This window comes from Polypterus senegalus, chromosome 10 (genome assembly GCF_016835505.1).
Source record: "Polypterus senegalus isolate Bchr_013 chromosome 10, ASM1683550v1, whole genome shotgun sequence".
In the NCBI taxonomy this organism is placed as follows: Eukaryota; Metazoa; Chordata; class Cladistia; order Polypteriformes; family Polypteridae; genus Polypterus; species Polypterus senegalus.
The window spans coordinates 165,325,972-165,346,487 of NC_053163.1; the positions used below are offsets into that span (position 1 = coordinate 165,325,972).

Genomic DNA, 20,516 nt, shown 5'->3' on the forward strand with positions numbered 1-20,516 from the left:
AATGGCAAATGTATCCATTTAAAATGGAAAGTGAAGGCGGCCTGAAGACTTTCTGAATCCTCTGTAAATCTGGACTGTGCACAGCACTTAGACTTCTAATGTTCACACGTGGGGTTAAAACCAATTCACACTCAACTTTCGATCATCCCATTCAAGAAAACTGGTCCAATTGTGTTTTTACCAGATTAGAAATGGAGCAAATGTTCACTGTATTTTAGCATCCGGTTGGTGACACAGAAACAATAACAGCTGCTTTGACTTTGCCTCACTTGGATTGTTCTACCATGTTGCCTTCCTGCTTAAATCTTCAACCACTGAATTGAATTCTGCTTTTTAATCATGTCTTGTTTGAATTAATTGTATCATGTGGGAGAGCAGGAGGAACACCAGAGTGCCAAGTGGGAAAAACACAGGCATGATGAAAATATGCAAAGTGTCCACCGATAAGGAATTTGAAACCCAAGACTCATTCATTTTAAGAAACAGAGATATGAATGGCCAACCCTTAACCTGGCAGCACTGATCACAAGGCAGGAATCAACTGCAAATGGGATGGCAGGCCTTGGCTGGACACTCACTCACATCGAGCTAATTTAAAGCGACCAATCAACTTAACCTGCACGTTTAAGGGAAAAAGACCGAAATTGGACTACCTGAAGCAAACCCATGGGAGAACATACAACGTCCACACAGACTCGCAGAGGCCAAAGCTTATCCACACAATTGTAAAACATTGTCTTGAAGTCACATCTCTTGATTGATGCTATTTGGCAAGGTGACATTTTTGACATGAATGCTACTAAACACTTTCCAAGGTGACAATATCTGACCGCACGGGCTTCTTCTTTATGAAAACATATACTTCAAAAACAAAGCGCAATGACAATGAGTTTTCCCATTAAAAGGCGTTATATAAAATAATACCTGACCGACAGAAACAACAGCGCTCAGATTACACACTCACTCACAAGACGCACAGATCCAGTCCATAATATGCCCTTTGCCAAAACATTCAGATTCTTAGCGATTGGTGTTCCGGAAGATTTCGCTTAAGCACTCTGAGTAGCGTGAAAAGCGTTATATAAATACATCTTCTTCTCCTTCTTTCAAATACCACACATGTAAATGGCACAGTCATTACGCGGCTGTGTCCCGGTCGATAACGGGGGCGCGTGTAGCTCGTGTATCTGGCTCCGCTGCACGCGTGTCCGTGAACGTGCGTGCGTGTGTGTGCGCGCACGAGCTCACTGTGGCTCCACCTCATACCCCGGGAGGCGCAGAGACCGGAGTCGAGCGCAGCTTTGCCATTTGCACAGGCAGCCTTCAGAACGAGTTTGCAAGAACAGGACTGGCAAGCGGGCAGGCAGGCTGGCTGAGTGGCACAGACACCATCTCGGTGCAGGAATCGTCTGGGAAGGACGCTCTTGAGCCGAAAATCTTCATTTGAGACAACACGGACTCACTGCCTGGAGAAGCATCCTTGATCTTCGGGTTACCTGCTACGGTGTTGGCACATTGGGAATTAAGGTGAGCCCTGTGGAGGAGGGTGGGAATAAACGTTTTTGGGTTGCAAAACTGCATTTCTTCTTTCAGTGTCGATTCGCTTTGTACCATAAGCCATAAGAGTCCCGAAATCACTAAATGTAACACGGACGCGCCTCATCTGGGTTTTAAAACGCAAATCAGATCGTGGAAGAGTTGCCCCCTCCCACCTTGACTATGTAAAGATCTGGCCGTTGGGGTTTCACACTCAAACGCACACACAGAGACACACACGCACGCACGCGATCTTATTTATAACGCATAAGGCATTGAAATGTTAGGGGGAAAGTCGTCGTTAGCACATTGCAAAAACTCACATTTTAGGACCCCGCAGCAGATTCATTTTATACGAGGAGTGGACAAGATGAAGGTCCAAATCAATATCTATCTATCGATCATACAGTGCCTTTCATATCTATATATAAATCTACCTGTCATATAGTGCCTTTTATATCTGTCTATCTCTCTATTACATAAAACCTTTCATACAGTATATATCTATTATGTAACATCTTTAATATCTATTATATAGCACCTTTTATATATATATATCTATTATATGTATTACATAATGCATTTTATATCATTAAATGGCATCTTTAACATTTACATTTTATATTTCACCTTTCATATATATTTACTTTATGCCTCTATTATAGAGTGCCTTTCACATCCATCATACCAAATAGTATCATTAACATGTACTATAAAGCACTTTCATATATATCTACATATACTATGTATGTGTGTATATATATATATATATATATATATATATATATATATATATATATGATATACAATATAGGATCTTTAACAGCCATTATATAGCACCTTTCATATAGTATATATCTACTGTATGAACCATATCTATTTAACCACCACATAGCACTTTAACGTCTACAGTACCCTACATATATATGACTTTATCTGCCTGTCTATCCTATATAGTGCCTTTCATCATCTATCTATCTATGTATTTCATGATGAATTTCACCCAGTCTTGTCTCTTGACTTTCCCACTTAACCTGGTTGTCCCACTCGCCTTTTCACACTGGGGGTGTTGTTGGCACTATACCAGAAGGTGTGTGGTTATTTCCTTCCTTTATTCCAGTTCACCATGAGGTAGACTTGGGGAGTCAGGACATGAAGTAATGACATGAAGATTTCTTAGGGCGGGCTGCAGTCTGAATTACATTGCAGTTCGAGTTATATTCAGGATCATGCATAAGTACCGAAAGATTTTTTTTTTAACTTAAAATTCAAAATGGGAAAAATAAAACATAAAGCACTGCCTGTCTAGCAGAACGTGTGTTCTAAGAGATGGTAGGTGCAGACTGTTACATCAAACACTGCATGCGTTGGTTTCCGGTTCATTACAGTGTGTCTGCAGGTATTTTTACAATTGGAGCTTAGGCATCATACGTGGGGTCACACAATGAGACACAGGGAACTGAACCACCAACCTTGGGGCTGTGTCATCTGCCTCTATCTATCTCTTCATCAGCTGATTAAAACCACAAGACTAAAATTCAAATGAATGTTTTTTGAATGATGGCTCAAGGTACAGTTGCGAATACAGACCACAGTAGGGTTACACTCACTCCTCCGACTCCCAGAACCATGCATGCCCAGGTCAAAGCCACTTTAGTCTTCTAACAAGCTCATCGTCACCCTGAGCAGCACAATTATGATCCGCTGGTAGTCTGCAACCAATGCTCCTATACCGTGGTCACCGATTGAGGGAAGGGCAGGTTCACTTCAGAAAGTGTATACTCAAGCAAAGTGTCCTGAAGCTCTCCCAGCCATCTATACTTAACTTATGGCTTTCTCCTTGTAGCCCACCTTTCATTCTTTATGTAAAAACAAGGCATGAGTAGTCATGAAGGGGCACATTCACTGTCATGAACAATTTCTAGACCTTGCCATTGGGCTCTATGCATAATTCATAAGCTGGGAGTCCAGCCAACAAGCATTGTGTCCACAGAATACAGAATGACTGATTAGGTCTCAACACACCAACCATGCAGACCAAAGACCACTTCACACCACAGACAGCTGTGAAGTCAAAATGAGTTGACCTGTCACCCGCTGCTCCAATTAGAAAGTCACTCCAACAGTGGCCCTTCAATTCATTAAGTTGGCTTCAGGCTTGAAGGATAAAGAAAAAACAGCATTCTTTGTAATAGTGACTTTGGTGTTATTGGCCACAGTCCCTCAGTTATATTGAGAAGGCTGCTTGGTTAGCGACGCATGTTCTAGCAATGAAAAGTCTGACGGCTTGGATGGGACAAAGTATTACATACAGGTAGTGCCTTCAATACCTACCTCTCTTATGTTATATGGTGCCTTACGTATCTGTTACATAGTGCCGTTCACATCTATTTATCTATCATAGTGTCTTTCCAATCTATTCACCTTTTATACAGTGTCTCATATCTGTTTTGTTAAATATTGCCTTTCCTCCATATATACCTATTATATAATCCATCTATCTTCCAAATAATTGCCTCCATGTGTGTGTGTTCACCCTGTGATGGACTGGCATCCGGTCCAGAAATTGTTCTTATTATATGTCTTTTATATATACACTATATATCTATCTGTCATATGGTGTCTTTCCTATGTATTGGTCTTTATATAGTGTCTTTCATATCTACCTATTGATATTAAACAGTGCATTTCATAATTGTCTATCATAGTGTGCCTTTCATATATACAGTATCTTTCCACCTATTATATAGTGCCTTTCCTATGACAGTCCCTTTCATATCTATTAAACTTCCAATGTATTGATTTTTTAAATAATGCCCTTGATATCTAGTTGATATTATATAGTGCTTTTCAAATACAGTATATATATATATATTCATCTGTCACATACTGCCTTTCCTGTCTGTGATTACTATATAGTACCTTTCATATCTATTGCCTTTCCTATGTATTGATCTTTCATATAATCCATGTTTTGATCTGTTACATAGTGCCTCTCATATCTATTATATAGTGCCTTTCCTGTCTATCTATTATATGGTATCTCCAAAGGCTATCTGTGTGTTATATAGCATATCTACAGTATACTGTAAACCTTTTATATAGTGCCTTTCATCCTTCCCTATCTATCATATATCCCACTTGATAGCTATCTATTATAGAGTACCTTTCTTATCTCTATATATTTAAACCTGGTTAGAGACAGCTACAGGACTCAGAAACAACCATCCATCTACTTCTTTTAAGATAGTTCATATCATATCATATAGTGCCTTTCATATCAATTCAATCTGCCTTTTTTATAATGCCTCTGCTATCTATTTATCATATAGTGCCTTTCCTATTTATCAATCTATTACATGTTTTTCATATACAGTATGTCTATTACATAGTGCTTTTCATATCTGTCAATCATGTTCATTATATTTTTTCATATATACTGTACAATAAAAATCATTAATGTGGGTTGAAATTGCAAAAATCAATAACACAATCTGCTACCTTCTGTCTTCTCCTGCTAGATGGCCTCAGTGGACTCGCGCTTTGGCCACAAGGACTCCTCGGACCAGAACTTTGACTACATGTTCAAGCTGCTGATCATCGGGAACAGCAGTGTGGGAAAGACCAGCTTCCTCTTCCGCTATGCTGATGACTCTTTTAGCAACTCTTTTGTCAGCACGGTGGGCATCGACTTCAAGGTCAAGACCGTCTACCGGAATGACAAGAGGGTGAAGCTGCAGATTTGGGTAAGTGGAGTGCTGAAGTCACATTAGTGTCTGCTGGCCATGCCTTCTGATATGGGGAGTACATAATGGGGGACAAAGGTGTGCTAGTGGAAGGCCACCTTCCTTTGTATCTCCATTATACTTGACAGACTTGTTCTGGGATAGACATGCTCTGGAGGGCATGGAGGTGCCCTGCTTCTCTTTCTGTAAGTGAAGTGAGATGAGATGAGGTAAATTTGCATGCACTGCCCGACATTATCCTTTCTCATTAATTAAATGAATCAATAATAACATGCAAATTATATACTCCAGGTAAAGGAAGGCTCTATATGCTCATATTGCTCTTATGTCATTAAAGAAATAAGCCACCCAATAATGGCAATGTTTTGTATCTATTTCTTGCCCCATATTGTTTGTAGTTATGACCAAGAGCAATTGCTAATGTAATGTTTTTTTAGAGAATGGAGATAACAAAATTCTAGATAAAATAGGTGTCAACTCTGAACAAAGACAAACAATATTAAAACAGCCATGAAAAAAATGTACTCATTTCACATTAATGTACGTGTCGGATATCCAGGCTTATGCTCACAATTGCCCAAACATATATTTTTTCAAAACTTGAGTTAAATAAACCATTTCTGGAAAATTTTTTTGTGAACGAAAATGGAGTGCACCGAAATGAATTGCAGACCCACCTTTCTCTCTCTTTCTCTCTCTCTCTCTCATTCATTGGTCAAGAGACCTGCCCAGTAAATTAAAAGCTCATTCACTGGCTATAATCCTCTACACGCGACATCATCATGGCAGACTGTAATCTGGACGACGTGTACAACTAGAGGTTAAAAGGTACAGAGAAGCACGCTAAAACATCAGCAGATGAAGAATTAGTGAATCATTCGTTTAACTGTTCTTATATTATGCAAATCTTACAATAACAGCTGGCTTTAATATTATTTATTCCTTTTTTAAGTCCCCTTATTCCTCAATCCATTAAAGAAGTCCAGTGCAAGGCACACCCACAGACCCTCTTATAACTCGGTCATAAGGGGCCAATGCAGAGGCAGGAATTAATCTAGCAAGCATGAGTTTAGGACGTGGAGGGAAAATCAGGTTATTCAGTAACAAATCCACACAGACACGAGCCATTCCAATATTCAGGACAAAGAAAGGGGCTCTCTCTTTACATATATAAAATCCAACGTCTGTCTGTACGTCTGCTTTTCACGAGAGAACTACTCAGGGTTTTTTTCTATAATTTGCTTGAACATTCTGGTTGATTTTGCGACTTCTCTCTCATCACGCTAAGAATCATAGTTCGCTTACAGGAGCGAATCTGAGACAGAGGCTGCACGCCAAGGGGAGTGGGGATTGTGCCATCAGGAGTGGGGGGCCAGGCAGGGCCCTCCTCACTACTACGGGGGCGGAGCGGCGGGGGAGGGCTAGCATAAAATAAAAGCTGAAATTTACAATGCGCTTGTGACGGACAGCCGGGTCCCATACCCGGCCGGGACGCCTCTGCTGCATACGTCCTGGGGGAGCCACCATGGACAGTGCAATACCTTCCCCGGGGCGCCTGGGGGCAGTCTCCCTGGCCGTGGGTCCTTCCTCAGTCTCCCCCGTGGCTCCATGGGATATGGAGTCCACCACAGCCCGGTTGGGAGATGGGGTGGCCGCTAGGGGGTGCTGCAGAGAGCCAGCTGCCACAAGGGACGACTTACCAGCCCCACCCGGAGGTGCAATTAAGACCAGCTGGTCAGGCACCTGGAGCACTTCCGGGTGGGCTATAAAACGGGCCAACCTCCCTTCATTCTTGGCCAGAATCGGGAGGAAGAGGGTGAGGTTGCCTGGGAGGAGTGGTGGTGGCAGAAAGTGTTGTTTGGAGTTTGTGTTTTGTGCTTGTGGGACTGTGTTGGGCCTGTGGGACACGGGGAAGACGTGCCCCACGGCTGAAGAGAAAAATAAAAACTCTATTTGTTTTACACGTGCCTCTGCGTTAGTCTGTGCCGGGTTGGGCGCTATATAGCGTCTTTTACAACTGGCGTAGTCGGCTGGATCCCGATCTGTCCATTTGGGCTGGAAACTGCATTAAAAATTGTTGCAAGACCCGAGGCACGTGCTCGACTCACCCACGTTTATTTACAGTTATATTTACAAATAGTCAAGTGCACCGCCACCAAACCCCCCCCAAGTCCTGGCTCTCACTAGCCACTTTCTTGTCCCACAACACACTCTGGCCTCTCCTCGCCTCCTCTGCCACGACCTCGTCCTCCTCCTCACCCGACTCCAGCCTTGATTGCAGGGCGGCGGCTCCTTAAGTAGGTGGCTGATTGGTGACCACACCCAGCCACCTGCCACACACTATATAACAATGTAAGGATAAGTACCTTCATAACCCCCAAGTACCCCACATGGCAAATCCAGTGAGACCATCAGACCAGGGGAGGGGGAGTTTCACCTTGTTGAATCAACAGAGAGGCGACCCATCATGCCCCGCTACCAATATAAACAACGGGAAAATCACAACCAACCTGCAGTCCAAAAGTGGGTCGCAACCCAGTGGTTGGGTGACACTGCTTTATAACATCCTGGGATCTCATTTTTAAAACTTTCTGTGGATTCTAGCATTAAAATGTGCTTACACCAAAAAAACAGTAAAATGCGTATACCAACAGAAAAAACCCAGTGTTCGCACATTTCTATGTAAATAAAACGTTTATAAATCACAATCGTCTCGTACACGTGCATATATGTAAACACGCCTCTGACTCCGCCCAGTGGCCGAACTGAAACACCCATATCTAAACTATGCTAATGAACCTCATACATATGCAATCACAATGCTGCAGACCTTCATTGGCTGTGTGGCACTGTAGCACCTTTCCTCTGCGCTCTGGGGGTCAGAAGATGTCTGCACCTAAGTGGGTACCCCTTATCACCTGACACGTGTAATGACGTGACTGTTGTTACAGTGAATAAATGAAACACTGTGGGTTCAGCTAGTTACCTTACCAACAAGACCGACACCACATGTAGCACCATCCCATCTGCCAAAGCTACTTTGCTTCATAACAAATGAATCATCAGTTGACCCAGGCCACCGAGCCACATTTGTCAGTCTCCTCGTAGCATCACGGATGACTTGTGCGTTAATGAAATGTAACTTTTGTGACTTTCAAGTAATGACTGATTGGTGAGAACGGGCCAACAAAACATATTACACCACCAGCAGCAGCCTGGACTGTTGACACCTTGCAGGTTAGGTGCATGGATTCGTGCTGTTGGCGCCCTACCTTCTGCGTCCTTCAGCAGAAGTCGAGATTCACCAGACCAAGCCACGTTTTTCCACTCTTTAACCGTCCAGTTTTTGCAGCCTCAGGTTTCTGTTGTTGGCTGACAGGAGTGAAACCCGAGATGGTCCTCTACTGTTGTAGCCCATCCGTTCAACGTGCTATGCATTCTGAGATGCTTTTCTGCTCGCCACAATTGCACAGAGTTGTTGTCAGCTTGAACCAGTCTGGCCATTCTCCTCTGAGCAGATCAACAAGTCATTTCTGTCCACAGAACTGCCGCTCAATGGATGCTTTTTGCACCATTCTGAGTAAACTCTTGAGACTGCTGTGCATGAAAATCCCAGGGGACCAGTAATTGCAGAAAGCCTCAGACCAGCCCTTCTGGCACCAATAACCATTAACTGAAGCTCCCGTCCTGCACCTGCATGACTTTTTGCATTGTGCTGCTGCCACATGATTGGCTGATTAGATAATTATACGGAACAGTGAGTGTATGAAAAAAAACAAAGGGATACTTTTAGTTGTGCATTTTGAAAAGACCAATTCACTGTACAGTGTTCTGTGAAAAACGTACCGATACTTTTCCCTGTACAGAAGATTTTTGTAAGGCATTATACAAAATTAGGATTGATAACTTGTGTGTCTTCCTATTCAAGAATGATTTCTGCCCCAAGCATACAGCTGTTGGATGAGGTTGCGATCAACTTTGCTCGAGAGGCCATTTATTAAAAGTCGCTACACAAATTAAAGATGGACTGCTTTGTAGAAAGTGCTGTTACCTGCTCACCTGCTACTTTGTGGTGAAAATGCAACATACTGCCTTAGCTGAGAATCACTTTAGGATAAGCTCACTATATTCTGGGACCTGTTGTGAAATATATTGTGTACAATAAACGTTTACTTAATTTGCCAACCTCTGTACTGTGCATGGACCTTTTAGGCTGCTTACCCATCTGATGCTATAAAACACATACTAGTAACAAATAATCAATAGTATGTGAAGAAAATATCACAGAATGACAGTATGAAATTAAGAGGTTGATGCAAACTTTATGGGAACATGGAATTCTGCCCAGCATGGTATAAGGGCTGGGATTAAGCCAACTGCAGCTGCTGCTGAGAAGTGATTATTTGTGATGAAGTACTGGTCGACTAAGGATGAAACTGAAGGATTAGGGCTGGCCGACTGTGCATCTTCTTTTACAGCTGGCAGAGATACTAAAAATATCGGGAAGCGCAGTAGCCAACACAGAAAGTGGCGTTCCAAAAGAACTACCTCTGACCCCCTTGATTCAACTACAGCTTGAAAAAGCCACCTGACTACTCAGGCCAGCTGCTGCAGCCTGCTGTATTGTGCAGGAATCTTCCAAGATAATTGTACTTTCTGACTCATCACCTGTGTGGGTTCAAATCCAATTTCTTTGACATGTGCTTGTCTCCTGTGTGTCTTTGTTTTTTCACAGATAGTTTAGCTCTCTTCACAGATCTCAAAGGCGTTGCATGTTCAATCGTTTGGCAAGTCAGACTTAACGGAGCGTTAAAAAGAGTTTGTGTGTGTGTGTGAGTGAGTGTGACCTCTGATTCACTGGCATGCCAGACAAAGCTGGCTCCACTGCTGCCACTGTGGCCACAACCCAAAAAAATATCAGTTCAACAGATGGTTGGATGGATGCACAGGTTTGGTCCACCTAGAACTCTGAAGCATTTCCACTCCTATTACCAGCCGTGTCCTCCCGACCAGGTCCCTCCTTTCCAGTTCTCACTGACTGCACTGGCTAAGAAATGCAATAACTGGGAAGTGTTTCCCCTGCTTGCCACAGTTTTTGACTACTTTCTAAAAGACTCTGTGCTAACTATAAAAGGTGCTATATATCACATTTCTTAACAGTAAATTGGGAAGTGTGAACACATCTGGGACGTTTGCTGCCTTCTTCTTGTGCGTGGTCTGCAAAGGAGCACACTGAACTGTACCCTCGCCACTTCTTAGCTTTTCCGAACAGTTTTTTTTTTTTTTGTACAAAATTAATCACGGAAGACAAGATCAGCTGCTTTGCCTACTAAAGCTGGAATTCTGGTGTCTGCCCGATTAGAAGATCACAGCCAAAAGATAATCTAATTTAGACTATTTTTAGAAAACACCGGAGTCATCCTTTGCTTGCGGTGCTCTAAATCTCTCGTTATCCTCAGTGTGCCACAGGGCTCTCCCAGAGGCGGTGTTACCATGGCAGCCCTCCTCAGGAGCAAGGTGAATGTGTAAACAGTGGTGGGCCAGTATACTGGTGAGCTGCATAACCAGTAACAAATCCTAGACGCCTGACACCTGGGAGTCTATAGCATGAGGTTTCAGGCCAGAGACACAGAGAGACAGACGGACATGACGTATGAAAATGGTACAGAGAACCAAACCTGCTAGTGAACTTTGTGTTATGTAGCACCTTTCATAATATACCTTATCATGATGCACATTATGAAGCAAAATGTAACTAAATGTATGACAAGGGAACGATCAGTGTTTATCTTATACTACGCCTCTTAGAGTAACTATCCTCATAGCGCCTGTAGGAGAAAGAGGAACTGCAAAAAGACACGATCAGTTAGGTCTTATGTAATGCATCACCTTTCACGGTGTACATTCTGATAAAGACCAGAAAACGATATAATCAATCAAGTCTTATTCTATATAGTGCCTTTTATGGTAACACTATGCAAAGGCAAATCACAAAGCAATTATTATATACACACACACACATATATATATATACTGCTCAAAAGAATTAAAGGAACACTTTTTAATCAGAGTATAGCATAAAGTCAATGAAACTTCTGGGATATTAATCTGGTCAGTTAAGTAGCAGAGGGGGTTGTTAATCAGTTTCAGCTGCTGTGGTGTTAATGAAATTGGAGGGGCAACAATGAGATGACCCCCAAAACAGGAATGGTTTAACAGGTGGAGGCCACTGACATTTTTCCCTCCTCATCTTTTCTGACTGTTTCTTCACTAGTTTTGCATTTGGCTACAGTCAGTGTCACTACTGGTAGCATGAGGCCATACCTGGACCCTACAGAGGTTGCACAGGTAGTCCAACTTCTCCAGGATGGCACATCAATACGTGTCATTGCCAGAAGGTTTGCTGTGTCTCCCTGCACAGTCTCAAGGGCATGGAGGAGATTCTAGGAGACAAGCAGTTACTCTAGGAGAGCTGGAGAGGGCCATAGAAGGTCCATAACCCATCAGCAGGACCAGTATCTGCTCCTTTGGGCAAGGAGGAACAGGATGAGCACTGCCAGAGCCCTACAAAATGACCTCCAGCAGGCCACTGGTGTGAATGTCTCTGATCAAACAACCAGAAAGACTTCATGAGGGTGACCCAAGGGCCCCATGTCCTCTAATGGGCCCTGAGCTCACTGCCCAGCAGCATGCAGCTCGATTGGCATTCGCCATAGAATACCAGAATTGGCAGATGCACCACTGGTGCCCTGTGCTTTTACAGATGAGAGCAGGTTCACCCTGAGCACGTGACAGAAGTGAAAGGGTCTGGAGAAGCCATGGAGAACATTATGCTGCCTGTAACATCATTCAGCATGAGCACTTTGGTGGTGGGTTAATGATTGTCTGGGAGGCATATCCATGGAGGGTCACACAGACCGCTACAGGCTTGACAAAGGCACCTTGGCTGCCATTAGGTATCAGGATGAAATCCTTGGACCCATTGTCAGACCCTATGCTGGTACAGTGGCTCCTGGTGCACGACAATTCCTGGCCTCATGTGGTGAGAGTATGCAGGCAGTTCCTGGAGGATGAAGGAATTGATACCATTGACTGGCCACCACACTTTCCTGACCTAAATCCAATAGAACACCTCTGGGACATTATGTTTTGGTCCATCCAATGCCACCAGGTTGCACCTCAGACCGTCCAGGAGCTCAGTGATGCCCTGGTCCAGATCTGGGAGGAGATCCCCCACAACACCATCTGTCATCTCATTAGAAGCATGCACCGATGTTGTCAGGCATGTATACAAGAACACAGGGGCCATACAAAGTGCTGCGTACAATTTGGAGTTGCTGCAATTCAATTTGGGCAAAATGGACGAGCCTGCCACATCATTTTTTCATTTTTGGGGCGTCTTTGAATTCAGGGCTCTGTAGGTTGATCATTTTCATTTCCATCAAACGATGTGGCATCCTTTCGTTCCTAACACATTACCCAGTCTATATCAGTATAGATATCCAGGAGGATTTCTTTTTCCCATTGAGATCTGATGTGTTTTCAAAGTGTTCCTTTAATTTTTTTGAGCAGTTATATATTATATTATATATACAAGGCGAGTCAAAATTATGTTAACACTAATGGATTATTTTTATCTCGACCACACATTTCCAGGTCGATGGATAGATCATGGTGGACCATTCATTGCCATGGCCTCCACATTCCCCTGATTTGACACCCTGTGATTTCTGGTTATGGGGCATGGTGAAGGAGTGCGTGCATAGCAGGAAAGTTTGTGATATCAATGACCTGAAGGACAAAATACAGACTGTGGTGCCATCTATACCCTGCAAAATGTGTGTCTGGGCTTTAAATGGTACTGTTGCTCATTGGTTTTTGTGTGTTGAACATGATGGCAAACAGGCTGGGACACTCCTGTAAATCATCTTGCACATAAGAAGTATGTTTTGTGAATAAATAGTTTCTACCATTGAATAATTTTGACTCACCCTGTATGTATGTACGTGTGTATACAGTATATATATATATATATATATATATATATACACATATATAAATATATAAATATACTGTATATAAATATATAAATATACTGTATATATATATATATATATATATATATATAATGCATATTATAAGAGCTAATCATCCATCAATCCATTATCCAACCCGCTATATTCTAATTACAAGGTCACGGGGGTCTGCTGGAGCCAATCCCAGTCAACATAGGGCGCCAGCCCACCACAGAGCTCCTATTGTATAAAACCTTATAACCAAGAACTTTACAAAGCAAACAATATGAAACTGATGGAGGACTTATTAATTTACTTGATATAGTGCCTTTCATAATATAAACATTTCAATAAACATCTAGAAAATAAGGTAATCCATCAAGCCATGTTCTATATGATGTCTTTCAAGGTAAATCCTGTAACAAGACAAATTACAAAGCTTACACAAACTACATTATACAGATGACACTTTAATTTATTTTGTTCTAGCTGAAGTATCCAGAATTGCCTAAGTATAAATAAATGGGGGAATAATTGTCTTTTCTACATGACTAAACAAAATTCACGACAAGATAAAAAAGATGTATTCTTAGACAAAATCTTGAATCCTACAAGAAAATAAAATTACTATCTAAATTAATCACAAAGGAAATGCTGTAGGTATACCTTTGGTCGATGAGATTCCACTTTGGCCAGTGCAAAACATTGCGCGTGGTGATGACGATATCCTCACCTCAACTACAGTGTACTCCTGCTGCTTAATGGGAATTGCAGTCTCAGAATCAATGCTGTGTTTTCAATTGGTTCCCTGTAACCCCTCCTCCCAATACAACATACGGCCTATATTTTAAGCTGGACCAATTGCAAGGCACATGCAAAATTTCGTAAAATTGGTTCAGCCGTTTTTGTGTGATTAACGAACAAACAAGCAGACAAACAAACAGACATGCAAATGTCTTATGAATTTATATATATAATTGGTGAGAATGAATGCTGTCATAGACGCTAAGACATTAAGAATAAAAGAATCCCCATCCATCCATCTACTGAACCAACTTAATACAGTTTTAGGGTTGGGCAGATGACATTAACTGATTGGGAGCAAGTCCATCACTGGCTCACTCTTTCCATAAAAAGATCAACCAAACTTGCACTCTTTAGGATATCAAAGGTAAAGTGGAGTACTTGTAGAAGAAGTCACGGGAAGAACAAGAAGTAATGAAGTTAATCTTATTTTAAACTGTGCCTGTAACAGTATAGAGCTTAATTCATAAAGTATTCAGGGAAAATGTGCTCTGCATGATGAGGTAATTGAGATGTATTTTAAATTGCACTGTTCATATTAAACATATAGCAAATATTAACAAACAAAATGACACGGACAAACAACCAATTAATAAGTCATAATTTTTATATTTATGCATACTAAGGGACCCTGAAGTTTGTGCTCTATTCTTCTAGGAATACCAGCTACTATATCCTATATATATTAGTGCTGCTAGGTTTATTATGATAGTTCATGAAAGAAGATGATCCGCTGTGGCAACCCCTAATGGGAGCAGCTGAAAGAAGAAGAAGAAGAAGGTTTATTATGATAGTCATCCAGACAGATACATAGTTAATGAGGTGCTCAAGTCCAAACTTGGACAACTAAAGTAGTAAGTTATATGGTAGCATTTTGGAGGTGTATTGCATAATGAATCCAGTCCAATAATGACTGATAGATAGATAGATAGATAGATAGATAGATAGATAGATAGATAGATAGATAGATAGATAGATAGATAGATAGATAGATAGATAGATAGATAGATAGACGAAAGGCACTATATGATAGATAGATAGATAGACGAAAGGCACCATATAATACTTAAAAAGACACTAATAGTTATAGATATGAAATGCACAATTTAATAATTAGATAGGTAGACACTATATATCAGAGCTGTGAAATGGCATAGTTGGCAGGATTAGATAGATAGATAGATAGATAGATAGATAGATAGATAGATAGATAGATAGATAGATAGATAGATAGATAGATAGATAGATAGATAGCCATATATGATATGATTGAAAAGCACTGCATGACATAGATTAATGATCACTTGGCCTGCCTGTATGTTGCTGGAAGGGTTGCAAGAAAGCGATGAAGGGAATTGCTCTTTACTCATCAAGACCTCTCTTTGGTGTCCCATTTGATCAGATCTCAGGGAAGCTGGGAAGTCCTCAGGGGATTATGCCATGAAGGCCTGCATGAGAACTTCAGGTGTTTGCTGTTTTTTCCAGGCTGTTTTATGCAACACAGTATTGTTGCTTCCATAAACTGGCCTATTTTTGGCATGCTCATTCTATCTGCGAGTGCCATGAGATTTAAAGAGCCACATCTACTCCTTGGGACTACACCTCAGTGTGCAGGAGTAGATTTGCTGATGTCTCATAACACTACGAGGGGGAAAGGGTGACATGAACAGTATACAGAGTAATAATCATTTAAAAAAGCCATGCCATGGGGTATTAGGCCGAGTTCCAACATAATGAGTGGGCAACAAATATCATCTTCGGCTGATGCAAGCAAGACTCGGTACCGTTACAGGATTTATCTGTTTTGATAGTATTTGGTAAAAGGTGAGCTGGAGAGTTGTCACAGTCAGCAGCTTGTAACAATAATCCCTTTAGACCACTTCTGATGACTAAGGATCCGCGACCTTGTCCTAAATCTTGAAGAATTCGACCCCAAGCTCACTTATATTTTGTTTTCTAGCATGCACATACAGTAGCATTGACTGTGTCCCTCTCTCCAAGGTGCTGAACTTCATTGCCTTAGTTGCTCATGCAGTCTTATTTTTGGTCTCTACTTTCTCCCCAGTGAGAGAGTGTGGATCGTTAGAAATGACCACTTGCAGGGAAATTAAGGTGACACCTCAGTGGGTTATCGCTTTGCCTCCTGGCCAAGTGCCCCACATTTTTGTAAATCAATGGGATTAACTTTCTCACACATTTTCTGACCATGAATGGGAAAGAAACAGTTAAGCCAATGTGGAGTCCCGCTTTGTAGTGTTCGTATTTCATATCCAGGAAGCTTGGCAGCTTTAGTTTTGCTTTGACAGATTCTCTGCATCAAATGCTGTTCATACTAAGTCAGATCTGAAACAAATCTGCCTACACCCATATGTTTCACTTTTGTCAAAGCATCACGGCGTACGGGTTGTATTTTTTTTTTTGATCATCACACTTGTCTAATACACCTGACAAAAAATAATAATTAGACTTTTGTGCCTGCCTATAATAATAACGACTCTGATGAAAATGATTAAAGGAACACAAGGTCAGCTTTGGAAACAAGTGAGCACAGACAAACGAAGAACTCCGGACAGCTGGCATGGTGACTCCCAAATGAGGACAATGTCAGAAGTCAGGAGAGGAGAGGAGAGCAGCCAAGACACAATTCAGTTAACTAAAAGTGAGACATGCAGATCATGGGTTATATTGTGGGCTCACAGATTCGGAATTCATGGTAAGCAGTGTCTGGTGTCAAATGTGCCTGGAATTGACATCCTAGTGTGACAGAAAAAGCGTGCATGTGTGCATCTGAAATGAGGAGAGGGATTAGCAGCACTGTATAAATAGCACACATGAACACAAGCTAATGATAATAATGGTGGCGGTGCAAAGGTAATCTAGATGAAGAAGAACAAGAACAGCAGAAAAGAAACATGCTAAAAATATTAAGTTAATTACAACAGAATTATATGAAGCAAATAAATAGGGAAACATAAGTACCGATACAAGGATGTGATATATTTTATGGAGCAATAAACATGAATAAGTAAGGATTACAAGAACACATCTGCATGATTATAAATGCTATAAAATAAATGAGCAGCATTAAAACTACATACTATTCATCTCACATCTCTTTGGTGTAGCCGTTAGTACTGCTGAGTCTCAACTCCAGAGACCTGAACTACGATCTTGGAGTTCTCCTTTTCTCTGTGCGGCTTTTCTCATGGCACTTCTTCTTCTTCTCCTCTCCTGCAACACAAAGATGTAAACTGGCTCTCTGTGGCTATGAATGTGAGCACGCTCTTTGTGGGAGTGATATCGGATCTACAGTTGGGTCTGCCTTACATCCAGTCCTGCAGAAATTAATTAACCTATTCTGGGAAAAGGGTGTTTCACAAAAAAACGTCAATCCCATTCTCCTGGTTCTGTGAGCACCCTAGCACCTTACTGTAACTATCTGTCTGTCCATCCATCTATCTATCCATTCACTCTTAAGCCCGCTTAATCAAATCTTCATGATTATTATTATCGTTATTTTCAGCATCAGTAAAGGGTTCATCCAGGATTCTTATGAACAAACGAGTTTAGTTATTTTCTCAAAGTAGTGCCAAGTTGCCCTCCAGCTCTATTTAATCGGGACAGCATAATGGAACTCATAATGGAAAGAGTTTTTTGATTAACAGTAGTAATAGTTATGATATGATAGTTAAGAATAGGAATAATTGGAAAAATGTAATCTAAAAACATTCTAATGATGTTATAATGGTGGTATTAGTTGTAGTAATATTCACAATAGTCATGATAGCATTTGAGCAATTAAAGAAAACAAAATGCATTAAAGTGGCAACATAACGTTACATAAACAAAACGGGATTGACTAAGTAATAATTAGCTAACGCTACACTATAATAAACGCGACATGGATGGAAACTGGCGGGCAGAGGTCAGCGAAAAGGACAGGGAGAAGAATTGTAGGTCAGAAAAACAAAGTGGGAGATCAATACTAGGACGACACAATTTGTGTGATAAGGTCAAACTGAAAAACGAAACCCAAAGTCAAAATGTCAGAAACTGAGAAATCTAAATTGAGCACAAGTGAAGGTTTATTGTAATATTTGCAACCCTAAAATTCTTAACCAAAAAACAAAGGCAAACTCCAAAACCAAGAATAACAGACAAAAAGAAGCACTTGCTGTAAGAATCAATAATCCACAGTCCAAAAATAGAGCTGATAAACAGCAGTATTAACAAATGCTATGGCAACCATTTTATAGATAGCTGGCTATTAAATATCACTGGAGCAGTTCCTCAGCTGCAGCCTCAGGACGCGCTCAGGTCAGCATGAAGAGAACAAAGAACATAATTTACGGCATGTCACAATACATGACGTTTTTCTAGCGCTTTGCAGTTGTAGACGTTACTTACGTGATCTTACTGACTTTAGGGCAGTTGCCGCACATTCCTGTGACCACGACTCAGTCCAACTAGCCTGTGACTCACTCCTCTAGTTGTAGGGGTGGGCTGTGTGTGCATGAGAGGTGACAACCAGTGAATGCTCATCTGGAAGTACAATTCAAATAACGAGGCACACAAGATTAAGGAATGTGGCTGTTTTGGACTTCAAGAACAGAGGAGAAGCTCATCTCTCTAATGTCTTGTTTTATGTACCATGACAGAATGAAAAAAAAAAGAAAAAGTGGGCACAAACTGTGCCTGAATTCATTGTACCTCTTAACCCTTTGTCGCGTAATCTGACAGGCCCAGCAGTTTTTACTCGTGTAAGTTAACATGGTCTGGCGATAAGATCAGCAACCGCAGTCATCAAGTCTGACATGTCCTTTGACTAGAAGTGACATAATGTGACCTCAGCTTAACAGGCATAATATAAACTTCTTGAAAACCAGAATAAATGATAAGAAAATAACAAATACTTAACAAAAACAATATTCTAAAATACAGTAAACATGTAAAGTTAATAACATAAAGCAGAGACCAGGGTAGAGCCCTGGTAAAATCTTAACAATAGTACTACTTCAAACATTATTATTATTATATTATGTATTATAATAATAATATTAATACTTTAGCTATCTAATGTTAATTATCAAGTATTATTGTTACTACTGCTATTAAAATTGGAACCAATAATAACATAAAAAGGTTCACAAGATGATAATTAGCTAACATTATTTTATCACTATTACTAATGCAGGCTCCCCACTCTTCAGTGGTCCTTGCCTATTATGCCAGGATCGGTTCAGCCTCACATTACCCTGAATTGGATTTAGCAGGCTTAAGAATGTTAGGTCAAGTTATATAAATAATAATACTTTTCATCATCATCTTCATCCGTTTTTCTGATGGTAACTAGCTACTCTAATTTGTTTTACTAATACTTGATATTAATTATTTACTTAATAATACAAGACAAAGATCTGTGTGTGTGTCTGGTACCTTAGAGCAGTCCGATTGGTTAGTTTGTCTTTAGTGACATGATCAAAAGAGGAAGTGCGAGTGTGAGACACACGAGGAGGAGTAGTAGCATGTAAGGCACTTTGAGAGTCACCTTCAAAGACAGGAGGTATAAAAGGGGACAGGAGGAAAATAAGGTACCTCGAAATGACACTAATAAGATGGAGGCTTTACGTGAACGTGCTCGAGAGAGACAGAGACGGTCAGGAGAGGTTCATGCAAACAAGGATACAGAGGAAAGGCGCTGAAGGTACACATTAAGAGATAACAAACATGTTTACATTTATTCTATTACCAATGTGGCTAGTTAGTAATACATAAAACAGTTATATTATTATTATTATTAATAATAATAATAATAAAGTTCACTATAGAATGATAATCAGCTGTTACTAATTTTGTACAACTATAATGGACTCATGTCATGTCCAGGTGTGGTGTATGTCTTGCACTTGATGCTCTAGTGCCCCACAATCCCAAACTGGATTAAGCACGTTTGAGAATGTTAAGTACTAATACTACTATTTCTAAACTTAACACCAATACTTCTAAAAAGGTAATTATTATAATTTGTAACAACAAAAACTTGGATGACTGAGGACTGATAATTAACTATCATTATTCGATTGCACATGTTGCCAAGTATACTGGTTTAGGGTATTCTGGGGTGTTGAGGTGTGCGTATGCCGCGCCTTCTCCCCTCTGAGACAGGGTCATCAATGACAGACGACATAACCCCCACAGTTAAGGAAGGAAGTTTTTGTTTAGCAACTCGGCTCCGAGTAGATGCTGCCAAGTCTTCTGTATGGGATCTGCATGTCCTTGTCTGCTGACGCGTATCACTGGGATAAACAAGATCAGGCTCATTGATGCCATTCATGTACTGTACTGCCAGGAGACCCTAACCAGCCAATCAGCAGGCAAGGATGGTTGCTATGAGACCACAGCTGATCTAATGCCG

General features: G+C 40.9%; 1 protein-coding gene across 1 annotated transcript in view; it reads left to right on the forward strand.

Annotated features, from left to right (window-relative positions):
- Window positions 1-1,177: 1,177 nt before the first annotated feature.
- The window catches only part of LOC120537968 (ras-related protein Rab-3B-like), a 30,686-nt gene continuing 11,347 nt past the window's right edge, over window positions 1,178-20,516 (forward strand). The window contains exons 1-2 of the mRNA XM_039767277.1: window positions 1,178-1,527; window positions 5,058-5,282. Coding sequence (XP_039623211.1) covers window positions 5,058-5,282 — 225 coding nt within the window. The 5' untranslated portion in view covers window positions 1,178-1,527. The remainder of the gene's footprint in view (window positions 1,528-5,057; window positions 5,283-20,516) is intronic.